Raw genomic sequence first — 20255 nt, forward strand, 5'->3', positions numbered from 1 at the left:
ACGTCCTAAAATTTGATTCTGATGGCACTTCTTCAGTTTCTAGTTTTCATTCTCCTTTTCGGGAGCTCATTGAGATTAGAATCCATCATCATCGCCGTCGCTGGTGGAAGGATAGTAGGGAACGAGACGGATCGACTTGCTTTGCTTGAGTTTAAGAAACGAATTAATGATCCATACAGAGCGCTGAGATCTTGGAATGATACCGTCCATTTTTGTAATTGGGTAGGAATCACATGTGGCAACCGTCATCAACAACGAGTTATCAGCTTGGATTTGGGAGAGAAAGGATTGGGAGGGAACATATCTCCTTCCATAGGGAATCTCACGTTTCTGCATTTTCTCAACATTGGAAACAATAGCTTCCATGGCCAAATTCCACAAGAAATCGGTAATCTGATTCGATTGAGAGAAATTAACTTCAACAACAACACCCTCGAAGGAGAAATTCCTACTAGCTTGGCCAACTGCACTCTTCTAAGAGATATTCACTTCTCCAGAAACAATCTTGTCGGGAACATTCCAGTTCAACTATTTACATCTTTGTCAATGCTGGAGCACATTTCCATTAATTATAATGGCTTAACTGGAGAATTACCAGCTTCTTTTGGTAACATTTCCTCCTTCCTCCAAACTATTTCTTTGGTTGGAAACAGACTACAGGGGAAGATTCCAGAATCACTTGGTCAGCTTACAAACTTATACTACCTATCACTTGCTCTAAACAACCTATCAGGTATGTTACCTCTCTCACTTTACAATCTTTCATCTCTTGAAGTTTTTTCTTTGACACAAAACCAACTCCATGGGAGCCTTCCCCAAAACATAGGCCTCACTCTTCCAAATCTCCAAATACTATACATTGGACTAAACCTTTTCTCGGGGACCATTCCTACTTCCATCTCCAATATTTCATCACTCCAAATTATTGATCTCTCTATTAACAATTTTGTTGGATCAGTCCCTAAAAGTATAGGGAATCTTCAAAGTCTTCAAAAATTCAATATTGGTGGAAATCAATTTGGAGCAAAGGAAGTTAATGATATAGAGTTTGTAAATTCTCTACTTAATTGTACACATCTAGAGAGTTTGGATCTACACACTAATCGCTTTCAAGGTCCCCTTCCCAACTTTAAAGCCAATCTCTCAACTCAGCTCTTATATCTTCGATTAGGGGATAATCAAATATCTGGAACCATCCCTGCAGGGATTGAGAATCTCATCAACTTAACTATTTTCAGCATAGAAGTGAACTTTCTTGAAGGTAATATTCCGTCTAGTATAGGGACACTTCAAAAGCTGCAAAAATTGTTATTGGGTGAAAATAGACTCTCTGGACAGATACCATCCTCTATAGGTAATCTCACTCTTCTTTATGGACTCCATTTAGAAGGAAACAACTTGAATTCAAGCATTCCTTCCGGCCTTGCAAATTGTCAAAATTTACAGCACCTAACCCTTTCTCACAATAACCTCCAAGGCACAATACCTAAACAACTCTTTGGCATTTCCTCCTTGTCAATTTCTCTTGACTTATCTTACAATTCTCTGTTCGGTTCCCTACCAATGGAAATCGGTAACTTGAAGAGTCTTTCTACATTAGATATCTCCATAAACAAACTGTCTGGAGAAATCCCCTCCTCCATTGGTGACTGTAATAGTTTGGAACATCTTTATATGGGGGGTAATTTCTTTGAAGGAACCATTCCTCAATCTTTGACTCTTTTGAAGGGGCTTCAAGATTTAGATATTTCATGCAACAACTTATCAAGCCAAATCCCGAAAGATCTAAAAAACCTTCCATCATTGCAGAGTTTGAATTTATCCTTCAATAATCTTGAGGGGGAGGTACCAACAAAAGGAATCTTTGGGAATGCAAGTGCAATCTTTTTGAATGGAAATGACAAGCTTTGCGGGGGAGTTGTGCAGTTACAATTGCCTGCATGCACAAACCATGGATCAGCAAAACGAGAAAAGTCTCATGCTTTCATAATAGTTTTGGCAACTATCAGTGTGGTTCTTGGTTTTATTTTGATAGCTTTATTTCTTACTCGTTATTGGATGAGAAAATCAGTAAGTAAACCTCCATCCACACAATTAATCGGTGATCGACTCTTGAAGATTTCTTACAAAGAACTCTTTCAAGCTACTGGAGGATTTTCTTCAGCCAATTTGATAGGTTCCGGTGGTTTTGGCTCTGTATATAAAGGGATAATCAATCGGGATGAAACCATTGTTGCAGTCAAAGTACTCAACCTTCAAAATCCAAGAGCTTACAAGAGCTTTGTGGCTGAATGTGAAGCATTAAGAAACATTCAACATCAAAATCTTGTCAAGATTTTAACTTCTTATTCAGGTTTGGATTCAGAAGGCAAAGATTTCAAGGCCCTTATTTATGAGTTCATGCCCAATGGAAGTCTAGATAATTGGTTGCATCCGCCGATAGAGGCACATAATCAGTCAAGGAATTTAAGCCTTCTTCAAAGATTAAGCATCGCAATTGATGTTGCTTATGCAATGGAATGCCTACATTACCACTGTTATGCACCTATTGTTCATTGTGACTTGAAGCCAAGCAATGTCCTACTCGACAATTATATGATTGCACACGTCAGTGATTTTGGTTTGGCAAGGCTACTTCTAGAACTTGACAACAATTCATCTGAGACTCAAACTAGTACCATTGGGATAAAAGGATCTATTGGCTATGTTCCTCCAGGTAACACTTTTGTTTTGAGTACTCAATATTGTGTTTTGATTATGTCAATTTAGATGTTCTTCACTAAGTTGTTTATGTCAATTCTGAATCATAATCTGTTGTAGGTTGTTAGACAATACCCAAGTGATGTTTTAGAGAAAAAGATCCTGATCAGACTTCTAGAGATAATGTTATCAGGGTTTATATTTCAATCCAATTATTATTGGTTATTTAGACCCTATTATAGATAGTTGATTGAATATATGAACACACTTTTATATTATAATTAGAGTTGATAATAGTTTTATCCATATTCATTTCAATTAAGAATTATACTACAATCACATTGGATCCTAGTATCTAATTGGACCGAACTTAGATTGGATTCCTATTAAAATAATCAAAAGAATAATGGTTCCCATATTAAAGAAATGACCAAGTATCTTGCTAATTTTGAGCAATGTGCTCACAATTTGAATATTTCATATCTGTACTTTTCTTATATTGTATGAAAAATATGTAAAAATATTATTGCTATAGTAACAATTTGAGATTCCTAAATTTCAGAATATGGCATGGGTGGAAAGGCAACTATACAAGGGGATGTGTTTAGCTATGGGATCCTTTTATTGGAGATGTTCACAGGAAAAAGGCCAACAGATCAGATGTTTATAGATGACTTAAGTCTCCATAACTTTGTAAAGGCAGCATTACCTGAACAAGTGATGCAAATTTTAGACTCAACACTCCTTCTCAAGGAAGAACCTGGTGAAGAAATTGAAGAGGAACCTATCAACAAAGCTGAAGTTCCAAGTCATAGGACAGATAAATTGCAAGATTGCATAACATCAATAATTGAAATTGCACTCCATTGCTCCATGGACGAGCCAGAAGAACGTCTGACCATAAGCGATGTTGTGAGGGCACTACGTCTAATCAAAGGCAATTTTCTTGGAGCAAAAATCTATCAATAAGGAGCAACTACTCTTGATTCGAAGGTGATTCTGAATTTATTACTTTTGTAGTTATTGTATTGTCTTGGCCACTTAATACTCATGAAAAGACTTGGAAAATGAAAGTTCTAGATCATGCAGTAGATGTAGGCAGATCTAGGGTTATTCACATTTGATAGCAAAGATGGCAACTGCGAGAATATAAGACCCAATTTCAACCTTACCTGAACCCACTCTATATAAAGGCTGTATTGGTTTAAGGACAAGTAACTACTTTCCAAACTATTTTTACTTTTCTTTTTTCGGGTTGGGGGGGGGGGGTGGTAATTGGTTGGCCTTGAAAATAGGTTGGACGGTCCTCACAGAGGACTTTTCTGCATTTGAAATATATGCTAGAAAAACACTCTCCAATATCAATCACTAGAAGCGGAATTCCCTTCTAATGCCTCTAGATCACTGTAATGATCTCCTTCAGTGAAGGCGAGGTCTTATCTCAAATTTGAATATCCATATTTCCCTTAATTTTAGTTCTTTATTTTTTTATTTTTTTTTTATATGAATCTGTTAGAAGTGTTGTTCATATATCTTGTCAGATTTTAAAGCATTTGATGATAATGGCTAATAATATTGATCTCCCAGCCGCAACTCTTATGAGAAATGTCTATGAAATATGTTGATTGAATATTTGAATGGGAATTGAATTAAAATTGTGCCCTTGGGAGCCCCCTCAAACAGATTGATTTAATCTGAACTTCAATGGGATTTCTGAAGCTTTGACAAACAATGGTATAATAAGCTGGATCACAAGAATTCAATTGAACTGTTTTGTAGCTGCTATATGTTGATTTCAATGTGCAGTTTCAAGATCAGCTATAAGGATGGAAAACAGGACTCTATGATAAGGATTGCAGCAAGCCACTAAAGCTTGAAGATTGATGAGAAACCAGTGTAGTTCGATATAAAGGAGACATGATCAATTGTTTGATGGAAGACAATTATATAGATTGGCCAAGCCTCTACTAATATGGGTAGTTTACTTGTTGGCTACCATTTGTTTTGGGGATAACATATCTAAGGTTTTATATAGTCTGGATTTGCCTGCAGAGTTTTTATGTTTTTTTGATGTGGTGTTTCATAATATAGTGCTTGTATATATCAGCTCCTACTTTCTGTAGTCATAACTAAAGCCGACATCTTCAAATGAATAGAAGAAAAATGAAAGCATGGAAAGCATGGATTTTTATTATGGAGCTTTACTACCTTCCAATACCGTTAGAATTTGTGGTTCAGGTAGAATTTTAAAGGACTTATTTTCTTCTTAAAATTGTTTACATGTGGAAGTCCAAGAATCTAATTCCACTAGATGAACCTATAACGAAACTGACCCAAAAATCTAGGTCAGTGTTTTTTCCTCCTCAATGATATTACTGAAGTACGTTTCGGATGGAAAGTGATCATCTGGGTCTGTCGAAAAAGTGAGAATAAACTGTCGATGGAACGTAAATTTGATAAGGGATTAGAAAGCTGAAAACAGAGCTTCCTTCCAATTTGGTTCAGATCACAGATTCAGTTTTAGAGATTCAGAGATCAATCGATTTAACCAGTTTCACAGCTCAACAACAAGAACAGAGACGGTCACAGATCAAAAATCTTCTCTCTCTCCGATTTTGCAAGAAATAAATTCTAATAACCAACAGAAAAATGTAAAATAAATTGAATCTGGAATAGAGATTCAGAGATCAATCGATTTAACCAGTTTCATAGCTCAACAACAAGAACAGAGACGGTCACAGATCAAAAACCGTCTCTCTCTCCGATTTTGCAAGAAATAAATTCTTATAACCAACAGAAAAATGTAAAAAATAAATTGAATCTGGAATTCATAATTACCTGTAGGAGCAAAGAGAAGTCTGTTGCTTGATCGTTCTCCAGCTAGGTCGGTAGGGTAGGGGGCGTTGCAGCGGCAAACTCTCCTTTTCCCTCTTCCGTCGCTCTACCGGCGAGACGAGGATGCCCCTACTTGGTAATTTAGACATAATTGATTGATACATAAACGAGTATAAAATGATAATATTACCCTCGTATTTTAACCGTTAGAAACACGTGCTCGTTAAAATTAATGGTCAGTTAAGTGAGCCATCAATACGAAAATCTGCTTAACGAATCGCTATCATTGCTAAGAAAGACCATCAGGCAGACGAACGGTTCACAAATCACAACCATGGGAGGCCGGAGAGCTTGGTGGCTGCTATCTTCTTCACTTTTGCTCAGATTGCCTAACCAAGATCAGTATGATGTTGTACAAAGATTAGTTTCTTAATTCTCTCTCTCTCTCTCTCTCTCTCTCTCTCTCTCTACAAACATGTTGAACATAAATCATGTTAAGGGTTGCTAATCCACATCCTTATCTTCATTCTCGGCAATTCACTCCATTGTGAGCGAAAAAAATGAGTTGTTTGTAACATGCAAGGTTCCAAACATCACTACTCAAATCAGATTTTTTTTTTTAAAGAACTAAATTACTCAGGATGAGTAGTCTTCATAAGCTTGTTGGCATGGATCAAATTTCTGTCATGTGGCAAATCGAAACGGGCCCAAATTTTTTGGATAAATAGACCTTAGGTTCCCCCCAATATAAATATATATATATATACCAATTGCACCTATCTCGTCCTGATTGCCATACAGAACCAGGAGATCACTAGCTCCCTGGATTTTGGTTAATCTCGATCCTGTAATCTGGTATCAGAGCCACGGTGGTGGTGGATTCGGTTTATTTCTTTGCAGATTTCTTTTCTTTTGAGTAATTATTTTCTTTTAAGTTTTTCGACGCGGTATATGCCTTTGGATTCTTGGGAGGAGTGGCAGAAGAGTGTAAGACCACGTTTGTGCCCAAGTCATGTTGGAAATACCATCTTAAAACTTAGATCTAGGTGATTACCCCAAGACTAAGAATTCTCAAATTATGAGTCGATTACCCCGCTCCATGTCGATGAGATCGGCAGGTGAGGCAAGCACAAGTTCTAATGTGCTTGATTATGATGAACAAACTTCAAGAATTAACCGACGACTTCGAAGTTGGGATATGCCAAAAATTTCAAAAAATGATCTCTATGATCGAGACTGGTTCGGACTCGAAACAGTCAAGACCGTAGAACAAACTATAAATTTTACCCCACAAACTCAAGAAATCCAACTTTTTGATCCACTTACCCTACAAGATCTATACAAAGACCGCAAATATAATTATGTCCATATTGGCTTAGTCCAAGTGGCCATCAAACCCCTTCACCGTGAAGGACTCAACACTTCTATGTTGTTAGCCCTTCGTGACCAAAGGTTCCTTGAGTTCAATGATTCCCTTTTGGGAGCCATTGAAACAAGTCTTTGTTATGGACCTGTCCATTTTAATGTCTATCCCGACATGTCCATAGCCCTCGAAGACCCAAACATCTTACATTCACTCAAACTTAACCTTAAAACACATGGTTACAAATTAATGCATGGAACCATCCCAATTTCCATTATCCATCGCATCAAATACAAAGCAATGAAATCTGTCCAACCTCGTGCCAAAAGAACATCTTCAAAAGGCCAAACCCTTTACCTTGAGACTGATTGTATTCAGGGTCAAATTGTCTACCCCAAACTTTGCCGTTGGGAAGATATTTCTTTCCCTGAAGAATGGCAGCTGCAAACGACTGCTATTCCTCCTCAAGTCTCAAACACCAGTATCCGTTCTATTTCCCAGGATTCAGACGGATTAGTTGCCATTAGGTTCAACAGACAAACTACCCCTCCTGTTTACCAAAGTTCCAGAAGATCATGCTCGGGGGCATCGACTTCTTCTGACTTAAACCAATGGGTCTCTCAAACTAGAACTACTCCTCTCCCTAACCTTGTTGGAATTCAAAATAATCAAAATATTGTACATGGAACTTACGAAACTACTTCTACCGTTCCTGATACAACCCCTTCTGAAACCAATAATCAAAGGTCTCCTACTCAATCCGAGGTCGAACCTCCTCCTCCTGAAAACTCTAAAACTGGTGGAGTTTACATGATTCAAGTAGAAACAAATTACCAAATTGACAAACCTTTACTTCGAAATGATTTTGAGTCCCAAAAGAATAAAGAAAAGCGTGAATGGTTCTTAAGAACCTTTAATCTTGAACAACAAGCCCAAATCAGAACAAATTGGTATAATTTTATGACAAATCTTAAAACAAATGTTTTCTTTTTTACATATTTTGATATCTATGCCCAGGATAATAATGTTTACTATCCCTGGCATAATCAGATATGTACTCAGTCTTCCTCTCATAAAGCCTGGACTCTTTATGAAGGACAAACCACTAATGCTATTCATCCTCCGGTTGAAAGCATCAAACATAACTACAAAAATAATGAGATAATAGCCTCTCCATTCAAAATTACTGACAAAGAAGATCCTAACCGAAGACAAATTGAACAATTAAATTTCACAAATTTAAGTCTTCAAACCATAGGTAATCAACTTTCAAGAGTTGAGAACCTTGTCCAACCAAAAACTGTTGCCTCCTCATCCTTGATACCGGCTCCAGTTCCAAATTCTGTTTCCTTATTCAAACCTTATAATATTCCTCTAAAACAACAACTTGCTCTTAACAAATCTTTTGTCTTAGATCAAATTAATCAAAGATTAACTGTCCTTAATACTGCTGAAGCACATTTGGATGATCCCCAAACTCCAGTCCAAAACCAGCCTTCAGATGAACCATCGGCTGAATCAAACAATAGAGGTGTTCGTAACATCATAGGATGTTCTTCAGATACTTCTTCAAGTTCTGAAGAAGAAGACTTCCCAAAAATTAATCAAATTGGTCAAAGTTCCAACCAACACCCGGTCTTCCCAGACCTACAAATTGAAGCTAGAGGAACTGCTCCTCAGGCTTCTTACCAAAGTGGAATCATCTATGAATGGAACATAGATGGTCTGTCCGAGCATAATCTCATGAACAAACTCCAAGAAATGACCATGGTTAGCAACGCACATCGTATCAAAAATACACCTGATAGTGCTGTGGTTACCTTGCTTGTTTCTGGCTTCACAGGCCAACTCAAAGGTTGGTGGGATTATGTCCTGACTGATGTCCAAAAAACAGAAATCTTAATGGCTGTTCAAATTACACCAGAAGGTGTTCCCCTCCTTGATGGTGAAGGAATTCCTATTGAGGATGCTGTTAATACCCTTATTTTCAGCATTGCAAATTACTTTTTAGGAAACCCTTCTCGTCTCAAAGATAGAACAGCTGAACAATTATCAAACCTTAGATGTAAGAAATTACATGATTTCAAATGGTACAAAGACACCTTCTTAACCAAAGTCTTAACCAGACCTGATGCAAACCTTCCCTGCTGGAAAGAAAAATTCCTTACAGGGTTACCAACTTTGTTTTCTGAGAAAATCAAACAACGCCTTAGGAAAGAAAATGATGGGATCATTCCCTACGACCAAATGTCCTATGGCCAAATTATTAGTCTAATTCATGAAGAGGGCCTTGCTCTCTGTACTGATATTAGACTTAAGAAACAAATCCATAAAGAAAACAAGTTTTACAAACGTGAGTTAGGAGGATTCTGCGAACAATTCGGGTTTCCACCTCTCAGACCTCCAACTAAACACAAACACAAATCCTCTCGCAAATATTATAAAAATTTTCATAAATCTAAAAAATATGTGTCTAACAAACCATTTACAACCCCTGAGTTTTACCATAAAACTCCTTCAAAGCCAAAATATAATAAATACAAGAAGCCTTTCAAAGCACCAAAAAATTTTAAGAATCAAAATCCAGATAAAACCACACAAGGATGTTTCAAATGTGGTAAGCCTGGTCATATTGCAAAATTTTGTAGAGTCTCAAATAAAATTAATTCCTTACAAATCTCTGAGCAAGATAAAACCCAAATCCTTGCTCTATTTCAAGAAACTTCTTCATCTTCTTCTGAGGATGAAAATCATAAGCTTAACCAAATTCAAGCCTCTGAACATAATTCTTCCAGTTCCTCCAATAATGAGAATTTCCAAGCATGTAATTACGATTCTTGTATTATTGGTCTTAGCTGTGAAGACTGTGTTCCAAAATCTATCCGGATGCTTCGTGCATCACCAAACTCAAACATTTTTGATTATATTGATAGCTTAGCAGACCCAGAACATAAGAAGGCCTGCCTTGAGCATCTTAGAAACAATGTTTCTACCCAAAATTCTCCTCAACCGTACAATCTCCATCAAATAATGCAAAAATTTGATAAAATATCAAAACCTATTGTTCCTGATCATTCTGGTCGGATCAAATCCCTTGAAACCACTACTGCATCTTTGCAGTATGAAATAAAGCAAATTAAGCAACAAATATTCCTCTTAAACAGACTTCAAACCCAACAGGCCTCAACTTCAAACAACGAACCATTAATAAACCCCTTTGCAACACAAGAGATTAGTGAACCAAATCCAACTATCCCTGGTTTTGTGTCTACCATATCTTGCCAAAACTGGTATGTTCGCATAACCTTGGTTATTAATGCTTCATTCAAATTTTCTGCTATTGCCTTAGTTGATTCTGGTGCTAATGCCAATTGCATCAACGAAGGTGCTATTCCAACCCAGTTCTATGAAAGAACTACCCAACGCCTTAATACGGCTAATGGATCTGGGTTGAACGTCCAGTACAAACTTTCAAACACCCATGTTTGCAACCAAGGCCTTTGCCTTCCCCAAACTTTCATCCTTGCTAAGGATCTTGACCAAACCATAATCCTTGGTCAACCATTCTTAGAAAAAATCAAACCATTCAAAATAACACAAGATGGGATTTCTACTAAGTTTCAAGGACAAAAAATTGTCTTCCCATTCTTGCAAGCTCAAAATTCCAATGACCAAAGTATCAGAAAAATTAGACAATTAAATTTTCTAAAAGAAGAACTTCTTCATGAAAGGATTTCTGATCATCTTAAAAATCCAAAGACTGTCCAACAGATTAACCAAATCAAATCAAAATTTGAATCCAATCTTTGTTCTGATGTTCCTGATGCCTTTTGGCATCGCAAGCAGCATATGGTTTCCTTACCCTATGCTACTGGGTTCTCAGATCTCCAAATTCCCACTAAGGCCAGACCAGCCCAAATGAATCAAACTCTTCTTGAGACTTGCAAAGAAGAGATCAATGATCTCTTAGCCAAAAAACTTATCCGACCTAGTACCTCACCCTGGAGTTGCACAGCCTTCTATGTCAATAAGGCTGCTGAAATTGAAAGAGGTACTCCCCGATTGGTAGTTAATTACAAACCTTTAAATGATGCCCTCCAATGGGTCAGATATCCAATCCCTAATCAAAAAGATCTTTTACAAAGAATTTATCAAGCAAAAATCTTTTCAAAATTTGACATGAAGTCTGGTTTCTGGCAGATCCAAATCCATGATAAGGATCGTTATAAAACCGCCTTCACAACCCCCTTTGGCCTATATGAATGGAATGTAATGCCATTTGGCCTAAAAAATGCTCCCAGTGAATTTCAGAAAATCATGAATGACATATTCAATCCTTATGGACAATTTACTATTGTCTATATTGACGATGTCCTGGTTTTCTCAAATTCTATTGAACAACATTTCAAACACCTAAGAACATTTTATCAAATCATTAAATCAAATGGTCTTGTTTTGTCAAAAAGAAAATTGGAATTTTTTCTTACCAAAGTAAGGTTCCTTGGCCACCTGATCGAAAAGGGTACTCTTACCCCTATTGATCGTGCTATTACCTTTGGTGAGAAATTCCCTGACCAAATTCTTGATAAAACCCAATTACAAAGATTTTTAGGAAGTTTAAATTACGTTCGTGATTTTCTTCCCCAAATCAGCAAGATTGCCGAACCCCTCTATCTTCGGCTTAAAAAGAAACCAACTCCCTGGTCTCAAACCCAAACAACTGCCGTTCAAACAATCAAAAAGCTTGTTAAAGAAATTCCTTGTTTGTTTATTCCAAATCCTGAGGCATTTAAAATTGTTGAAACTGATGCCTCTGATATTGGATACGGAGGAATTCTCAAACAAAGACTCTCTGATAATAACAAAGAACAACTAGTCCAATTTACTTCTGGTATTTGGAATTCTGCTCAAAAGAATTACAGTACCATCAAAAAGGAGATTTTATCGATTGTTCTCTGCATTCAAAAATTTCAAAATACATTATTAAATAAACCATTTTTAGTTCGTGTCGATTGTAGCGCAGCTAAATATGTTTTACAAAATGATGTTTCAAATCTTGCATCAAAACAAATTTTTGCCCGATGGCAAGCTTTATTATCAATTTTTGAATTCCAAATAGAATATATTAAAGGAGAATCCAATTCTGTCCCTGACTTTCTTACCCGTGAATTCTTACAGGGCCAGACTCCTCAAATTAACCTTATCAGGATGGCTCCCCCAAAGGAGTCCACCTCCTCAAAATCTGTTGTCAGAACCAAATCAAGCTATGGTGCTGCGGCTGCCTCTGCTGCACCATCAAACCAAATAGTTACCCGTAGTCAGACCCAAATGGCTACCACAAAGACACCCTATTCCCATGCTGTGGTAGTTGGCTCTACCGCAGGTCCTATCCAACCTACAAATAAGGCTAGTTCTAGCCTCCAAACTACCCAAGCCAAACCTCTTCAAACAGCACAAGGTTCCAAACTAAAAAGCCAATATTATGAAAAGCCCTGCAAAGAAGACCTCTTCACTATTGAAGAGCCCTTATACAAATATCTTGACTCGCCAATCATGATGGCCCAAGCAGTTTTCTACAAAGGATGGAATCACTATTCCAACTCCCAGGCAAAAAATCAAGAATACTACGAGTATATCCTCGTAGAAACTGATTCTGTCAGGCTCAAACTTAATTATGACAGAACCGACCCAACCCTGGTTACACATACAACTGTAACCATCTGCAAAATCCTGTCCCTCCAAGACTGGGGGACTCATCCCATGAACCAAAGAAGTTTTTCAAATACCTTTTCCCCTCAAAATTTTTCCTACATGGACTACCAGGAAGCCTGGTTCAAAGCTTTCACCTTTCAAAATAGAACCAACCGCCATTCTTGGTTCTTCTGTTTTGAATACAAATTCAACAACCAAACTCCCAATTGGTTTCCCAAATGGTGGGACCAATACGGACCCATGGAAGAAATCCTACCTCCACAAATTCAAGATTCCTTCCAAACATTTTCTCAAAACTCAACACCCCAACCTCACCAACCAGACCTTCTCAGATTCTTTCTCCATTGCCGTCTTGCATGGATATTATTCTGGGAATACCAAATTTATGACTATCAGATAAATGACTGGATTGCCCCAGTTCTCTGCCGGTCTTTCAATATCAAATGGTGGGACAACTGCGATGTCTCCAAATGTGAGAAAAATGCATTAATCAAAAGCCTCACAGGTCTCCAGCCTGTTCCAAAAATCCAAAGCTCTTCCAAATCAAGTACCAAAAGTGAGAAGGAAGCCCTTCGTGCTCGTCTAGCAGAGCTCGGTTCCGACTCAGACAATGAAGACAATGAAGGCTCCAGTGATGGTGCCTACAGTCTCAAATCTATGCAAGGATCTGTTCCTGCCCATGAACTCTGCTATGGGCAAGATCCATATGAGGTTGACCCTGACTTCGTCCCTGACAGTCTTACGGCGTCCTCCTCTAGCAAATTCAAAGAAGTTACCTCCCGCCGGTCTCGACGGGCAGCCAATACAAAGTCCTCTTCAACCAAATAAGTTTGGTCCCAAACGTCTGCTAAGACGGTTATAAACTAGCCGACGTGGTACAGTCGTTAAACTTTACCTAGTCAATTAACCCCGGACAACCTTTTAGGAAAGGGGGTACTGCTACTGTCCCAGGTCATAGGACAGTCCGGCCAATATCCGGCTCAAATAAATAGGATACAAAATTCTTGATCAAACCAATACGGAGAACAGTGTCCCTGACACGTGGAATGCCGTGGTAAGATCATTGAAGATTCCAAATCAACTATCAACAACAAATCCATCAAAGATGCCAAATCGTTTGTTGATAGCAACTCCAACTTTCGGCGCCAACAGTTCCTTAATTGTCGGCAACAACTGTTCATTTCAAAGACAAATTCAAGTGCACAGTTCCAAATTATGACAAATGAAATGTCAAATAGTACCTAATTTGGTACAGTTCCAAATGAAACTCAAATGTAAACCAAACCCACATGTAATCCAAATGAGCCTCCTTATTCTATAAAAGGAGCACCAACCCCTCTCACAAATCATCAAAAATCTTAGACTTGCAAATTGAGAGACTAAGTGAGAGAAGCTCCGAAGATCGAAGCAAGTTGTGCTTCCACAAGTTCTTCCAAGATCTCTCCAAGTACCTCGCCGGACTTCAACAAACTCCGATCATCCCAAGTCTGATCGTCCATCAAAGGTTATCCACCTATAGCTCAAAGCCAACCCAACCTTCTTCTTCTCAAATCCTCTAACCCAAACCGTCCTAAGCCTATCCAGAAAATCAAGAACTCTGGATCAAAAATATATCTCCAAATATTGTAATTTTACTTTCCAAGATATATTTCAAAGTAATTTTCTTTGATTACATTATTAGTTTTCTTTTCTGTATCTGCATATAGCAGCTTCTTCTTCTATCCTTGGATCAAAGCCTACAGTCGAGCCTCTTGATTCCAAGATATAGATCTAGTTAAGCAGCTTTTAATTTTCTGCAATTCCATATCTTTTATTTCAGTTAATGGTTTTATTCTTAACTTGTTTATTTTATTTAAGCACAAAGTTAGTTCTGAGTAAGGTATTGCACCCATCTCAGTGTTAGCCTCCTTGCTGGATCAGAGTAAGGTATTGCACCTATCTCGTTCTGATTGCTATACAGAACCAGGAGATCACTAGTTCCCTGGATTTTAGCAAATCTCAATCCTGTAATCTGGTATCAGAGCCACGGTGGTGGTGGATTCGGTTTATTTCTTTGCAGATTTCTTTTCTTTTGAGTAATTATTTTCTTTTAAGTTTTTCGACGCGGTATATGCCTTTGGATTCTTGGGAGGAGTGGCAGAAGAGTGTAAGACCACGTTTGTGCCCAAGTCATGTTGGAAATACCATCTTAAAACTTAGATCTAGGTGATTACCCCAAGACTAAGAATTCTCAAATTATGAGTCGATTACCCCGCTCCATGTCGATGAGATCGGCAGGTGAGGCAAGCACAAGTTCCAATGTGCTTGATTATGATGAACAAACTTCAAGAATTAACCGACGACTTCGAAGTTGGGATATGCCAAAAATTTCTAGAAATGATCTCTATGATCGAGACTGGTTCGGACTCGAAACAGTCAAGACCGTAGAACAAACTATAAATTTTACCCCACAAACTCAAGAAATCCAACTTTTTGATCCAATTACCCTACAAGATTTATACAAAGACCGCAAATATAATTATGTCCATATTGGCTTAGTCCAAGTGGCCATCAAACCCCTTCACCGTGAAGGACTTAACACTTCTATGTTGTTAGCCCTTCGTGACCAAAGGTTCCTTGAGTTCAATGATTCCCTTTTGGGAGCCATTGAAACAAGTCTTTGTTATGGACCTGTCCATTTTAATGTCTATCCTGACATGTCCATAGCCCTTGAAGACCCAAATATCTTACATTCACTCAAACTTAACCTTAAAACTCATGGTTACAAATTAATGCATGGAACCATCCCAATTTCCATCATTCATCGAATCAAATACAAAGCTATGAAATCTGTCCAACCTCGTGCCAAAAGAACATCTTCAAAAGGCCAAACCCTTTACCTTGAAACTGATTGTATTCAGGGTCAAATTGTCTACCCCAAACTTTGCCGATGGGAAGATATTACTTTCCCTGAAGAATGGCAGCTGCAAACGACTGCTATTCCCCCTCAAGTCTCAAATACCAGCATCCGTTCTATTTCCCAGGATTCAGACGGATTAGTTGCCATTAGGTTTAATAGACAAACTACCCCTCCGGTTTACCAAAGTTCCAGAAGATCATGCTCTGAAGCATCAACTTCTGACTTAAACCAATGGGTTTCCCAAACTAGAACTACTCCACCTCTCCCTAACCTTGTTGGAGTTCATAATAATCAAAATATTGTCCATGGAACATACGAAGCCAACTCGACCGTTCCTGAAACAACCCCTTCTGAAGCCAATGATCAAAGGTCTCCTACTCAATCTGAGGTTGAACCCCCTCCTCCTCCTGAAAACCCTAAAACTGGCGGAGTTTACATGATTCAAATAGAAACAAATTATCAAATTGACAAACCTTTACTTCGAAATGATTTTGAGTCCCAAAAGAACAAAGAAAAACGTGAATGGTTCTTAAAAACCTTTAATCTTGAACAACAAGCTCAAATTAGAACAAATTGGTATAATTTTATGACCAATCTTAAAACAAATGTTTTATTTTTTACATATTTTGATATCTATGCCCAGGATAATAATGTTTACTATCCCTGGCATAATCAGGTATGTACTCAGACCACCTCTCATAAAGCCTGGACTCTTTATGAAGGTCAAACCACTAATGCTATCCATCCTCCGGTGGAAAGCATCAAACATAACTACAAAAATAATGAGATAATAGCCTCTCCATTCAAAATTGCTGACAAGGAAGATCCAAACCGAAGACAAATTGAACAATTAAACTTTACAAATTTAAGTCTTCAAACCATAGGTAATCAACTTTCAAGAGTTGAAAACCTTGTCCAACCTAAAACTGTTGCCTCTTCATCTATGATACCGGCTCCAGTTCCCACTTCTGTTTCTTTATTCAAACCATACAATATACCACAAAAACAACAACTTGCTCTTAACAAATCTTTTGTCTTAGATCAAATTAATCAACGATTAACTGTCCTTAATGCTGCTGAAGCACATCTAAGTGATCCCCAAACACCAGTCCAAAACCAGCCTTCAGATGAACCATCGGCTGAATCAAACAATAGAGGCATCCGCAACATCATAGGTTGTTCTTCAGACACTTCCTCAAGTTCTGAAGAAGATGACCACCCAAAAATTAATCAAATTGGTCAAAGTTCTAACCAACACCCAGTCTTCCCTGACTTACAAATTGAAGCTAGAGGAACTGCTCCTCAGGCTTCCTACCAAAGTGGAATCATCTATGAATGGAACATAGATGGTCTGTCTGAGCATAATCTCATGAACAAACTCCAAGAAATGACCATGGTTAGCAACGCACATCGTATCAAAAATACACCCGATAGTGCTGTGGCTACTTTGCTTGTTTCTGGCTTCACTGGCCAACTCAAAGGTTGGTGGGATTATGTCCTGACTGATGTCCAAAAAACAGAAATCTTAATGGCTGTTCAAATTACACCAGATGGTGTTCCCCTCCTTGATGGTGAAGGAATTCCTATTGAGGATGCTGTTAATACTCTTATTTTCAGCATTGCAAATTACTTTTTAGGAAACCCTTCTCGTCTCAAAGATAGAACAGCTGAACAATTATCAAACCTTAGATGTAAAAAATTACATGATTTCAAATGGTATAAAGATACTTTCTTAACCAAAGTTTTAACCAGACCTGATGCAAACCTTCCCTGTTGGAAAGAAAAATTCCTTACAGGATTACCAACTTTGTTTTCTGAAAAGATTAAACAACGCCTTAGGAAGGAAAATGATGGGATTATTCCTTACGACCAAATGTCCTATGGCCAAATCATTAGTCTAATTCATGAAGAGGGTCTTGCTCTCTGTACTGATATTAGACTAAAGAAACAAATCCATAAAGAAAACAAGTTTTACAAACGCGAGTTAGGAGGATTCTGCGAACAATTCGGGTTTCCACCTCTCCGACCTCCATCTAAACACAAACACAAATCTTCTCGCAAATATTATAAAAATTTTCACAAATCCAAAAAATATGTGTCTAATAGACCCTTTACAACCCCTGAGTTTTATCATAAAACTCCTTCAAAGCCAAAATATAACAAATATAGGAAACCTTTCAAAGCACCCAAAAATTTTAAGAATCAAAATCCAGATAAAACCACACAAGGATGTTTCAAATGTGGTAAGCCTGGTCATATCGCAAAATTTTGTAGAGTTTCAAATAAAATCAATTCTTTACAAATTTCTGAGCAAGATAAGACTCAAATCCTTGCTCTATTCCAAGAAACTTCTTCATCTTCTTCTGAGGATGAAAATCATAAGCTTAACCAAATTCAAGCCTCTGAACATAATTCTTCCAGTTCTTCCAATAATGAGAATTTTCAAGCATGTAACTGTGATTCTTGTATTATTGGTCTTAGCTGTGAAGACTGTGTTCCCAAATCTGTCCGGATGCTTCGTGCATCACCTAACTCAAATATTTTTGATTATATTGATAGCTTAGCAGACCCAGAACAAAAGAAGGCCTGCCTTGAGCATCTTAGAAACAATGTTTCTACCCAAAATTCTCCTCAACCGTACAATCTCCATCAAATAATGCAAAAATTTGATAAAATATCAAAACCTATTGTTCCTGATCATTCTGGTCGGATCAAATCCCTTGAAACCACTACTGCATCTTTGCAGTATGAAATAAAGCAAATTAAGCAACAAATATCCCTCTTAAACAGACATCAAACCCAACAGGCCTCAACTTCAAACAACGAACCATTAATAAACCCCTTTGCGACACAAGAGATTAGTGAACCAAATCCAACTATCCCTGGTTTTGTGTCTACCATATCTTGCCAAAACTGGTATGTTCGCATAACCTTGGTTATTAATGCTTCATTCAAATTTTCTGCTATTGCCTTAGTTGATTCTGGTGCTAATGCCAATTGCATCAACGAAGGTGCTATTCCAACCCAGTTCTATGAAAGAACTACCCAACGCCTTAATACGGCTAATGGATCTGGGTTGAACGTCCAGTACAAACTTTCAAACACCCATGTTTGCAACCAAGGCCTTTGCCTTCCCCAAACTTTCATCCTTGCTAAGGATCTTGACCAAACCATAATCCTTGGTCAACCATTCTTAGAAAAAATCAAACCATTCAAAATAACACAAGATGGGATTTCTACTAAGTTTCAAGGACAAAAAATTGTCTTCCCATTCTTGCAAGCTCAAAATTCCAATGACCAAAGTATCAGAAAAATTAGACAATTAAATTTTCTAAAAGAAGAACTTCTTCATGAAAGGATTTCTGATCATCTTAAAAATCCAAAGACTGTCCAACAGATTAACCAAATCAAATCAAAATTTGAATCCAATCTTTGTTCTGATGTTCCTGATGCCTTTTGGCATCGCAAGCAGCATATGGTTTCCTTACCCTATGCTACTGGGTTCTCAGATCTCCAAATTCCCACTAAGGCCAGACCAGCCCAAATGAATCAAACTCTTTTTGAGACTTGCAAAGAAGAGATCAATGATCTCTTAGCCAAAAAACTTATCCGACCTAGTACCTCACCCTGGAGTTGCACAGCCTTCTATGTCAATAAGGCTGCTGAAATTGAAAGAGGTACTCCCCGATTGGTAGTTAATTACAAACCTTTAAATGATGCCCTCCAATGGGTCAGATATCCAATCCCTAATCAAAAAGATCTTTTACAAAGAATTTATCAAGCAAAAATCTTTTCAAAATTTGACATGAAGTCTGGTTTCTGGCAGATCCAAATCCATGATAAGGATCGTTATAAAACCGCCTTCACAACCCCCTTTGGCCTATATGAATGGAATGTAATGCCATTCGGCCTAAAAAATGCTCCCAGTGAGTTTCAGAAAATCATGAATGACATATTCAATCCCTATGGACAATTTACTATTGTCTATATTGATGATGTCTTGGTTTTCTCAAATACCGTTGAACAGCATTTCAAACACCTAAGAACATTTTATCAAATCATTAAATCAAATGGTCTTGTTTTATCAAAAAGGAAAATGGAATTCTTTCTTACCAAGGTTAGATTTCTTGGGCACTTAATTGAAAAGGGTACTCTTACCCCTATTGATCGTGCTATTACCTTTGGTGAGAAATTCCCTGACCAAATTCTTGATAAAACCCAATTACAAAGATTTTTAGGAAGTTTAAATTACGTTCGTGATTTTCTTCCCCAAATCAGCAAGATTGCCGAACCCCTTTATCTTCGGCTTAAAAAGAAACCAACTCCCTGGTCTCAAACCCAAACAACTGCCGTTCAAACAATCAAAAAACTTGTTAAAGAAATCCCTTGTTTGTTTATTCCAAATCCTGAGGCATTTAAAATTGTTGAGACTGATGCCTCTGATATTGGATATGGAGGAATTCTCAAACAAAGACTCTTTGATAATAACAAAGAACAACTAGTCCAATTTACTTCTGGTATTTGGAATTCTGCTCAAAAGAATTACAGTACCATCAAAAAGGAGATTTTATCGATTGTTCTCTGCATTCAAAAATTTCAAAATACATTATTAAATAAACCATTTTTAGTTCGTGTCGATTGTAGCGCAGCTAAATATGTTTTACAAAATGATGTTTCAAATCTTGCATCAAAACAAATTTTTGCCCGATGGCAAGCTTTATTATCAATTTTTGAATTTCAAATAGA

The 20255-nt window shown here is 37.6% G+C and overlaps 2 protein-coding genes and 1 long non-coding RNA gene across 3 annotated transcripts; all 3 read left to right on the top strand.

Annotated features, from left to right (window-relative positions):
* LOC122058919 (LRR receptor-like serine/threonine-protein kinase EFR) lies at nucleotides 1–1942 on the top strand. Its single transcript, XM_042621634.1, has 2 exons — nucleotides 1–733; nucleotides 1810–1942. Exons 1-2 carry the CDS (start codon nucleotides 22–24, stop codon nucleotides 1830–1832), a joined length of 735 nt encoding a protein of 244 aa, XP_042477568.1. The 5' UTR covers nucleotides 1–21; the 3' UTR covers nucleotides 1833–1942.
* A 116-nt stretch (nucleotides 1943–2058) lies between these two features.
* Nucleotides 2059–3465, top strand: LOC122059011 (probable LRR receptor-like serine/threonine-protein kinase At3g47570; the record flags this gene model as incomplete). The annotated part of the gene is made up of 2 exons (XM_042621720.1): nucleotides 2059–2716; nucleotides 3263–3465. Coding segments are annotated over exons 1-2 (861 nt in total), but the record flags the coding sequence as incomplete, so codon positions are not given.
* A 1-nt stretch (nucleotide 3466) lies between these two features.
* On the top strand, nucleotides 3467–4878 carry LOC122058920. Its single transcript, XR_006133980.1, has 2 exons — nucleotides 3467–3693; nucleotides 4507–4878. It is a non-coding gene; the product is annotated as an uncharacterized LOC122058920 (long non-coding RNA).
* Nucleotides 4879–20255: the final 15377 nt, after the last annotated feature.

This window comes from Macadamia integrifolia, chromosome 13, assembly GCF_013358625.1.
Source record: "Macadamia integrifolia cultivar HAES 741 chromosome 13, SCU_Mint_v3, whole genome shotgun sequence".
Lineage (NCBI taxonomy): Eukaryota > Viridiplantae > Streptophyta > Magnoliopsida > Proteales > Proteaceae > Macadamia > Macadamia integrifolia.

Excerpts from the sequence above, each read along its gene's own strand:
- LOC122058919 (XM_042621634.1), top strand. The coding sequence starts at position 22 with ATGGCACTTCTTCAGTTTCTAGTTTTCATTCTCCTTTTCGGGAGCTCA. Across the intron at positions 734-1,809 it reads TGCTCTAAACAACCTATCAG|AGTTTGAATTTATCCTTCAA; the intron begins GTATGTTACCTC and ends CCATCATTGCAG.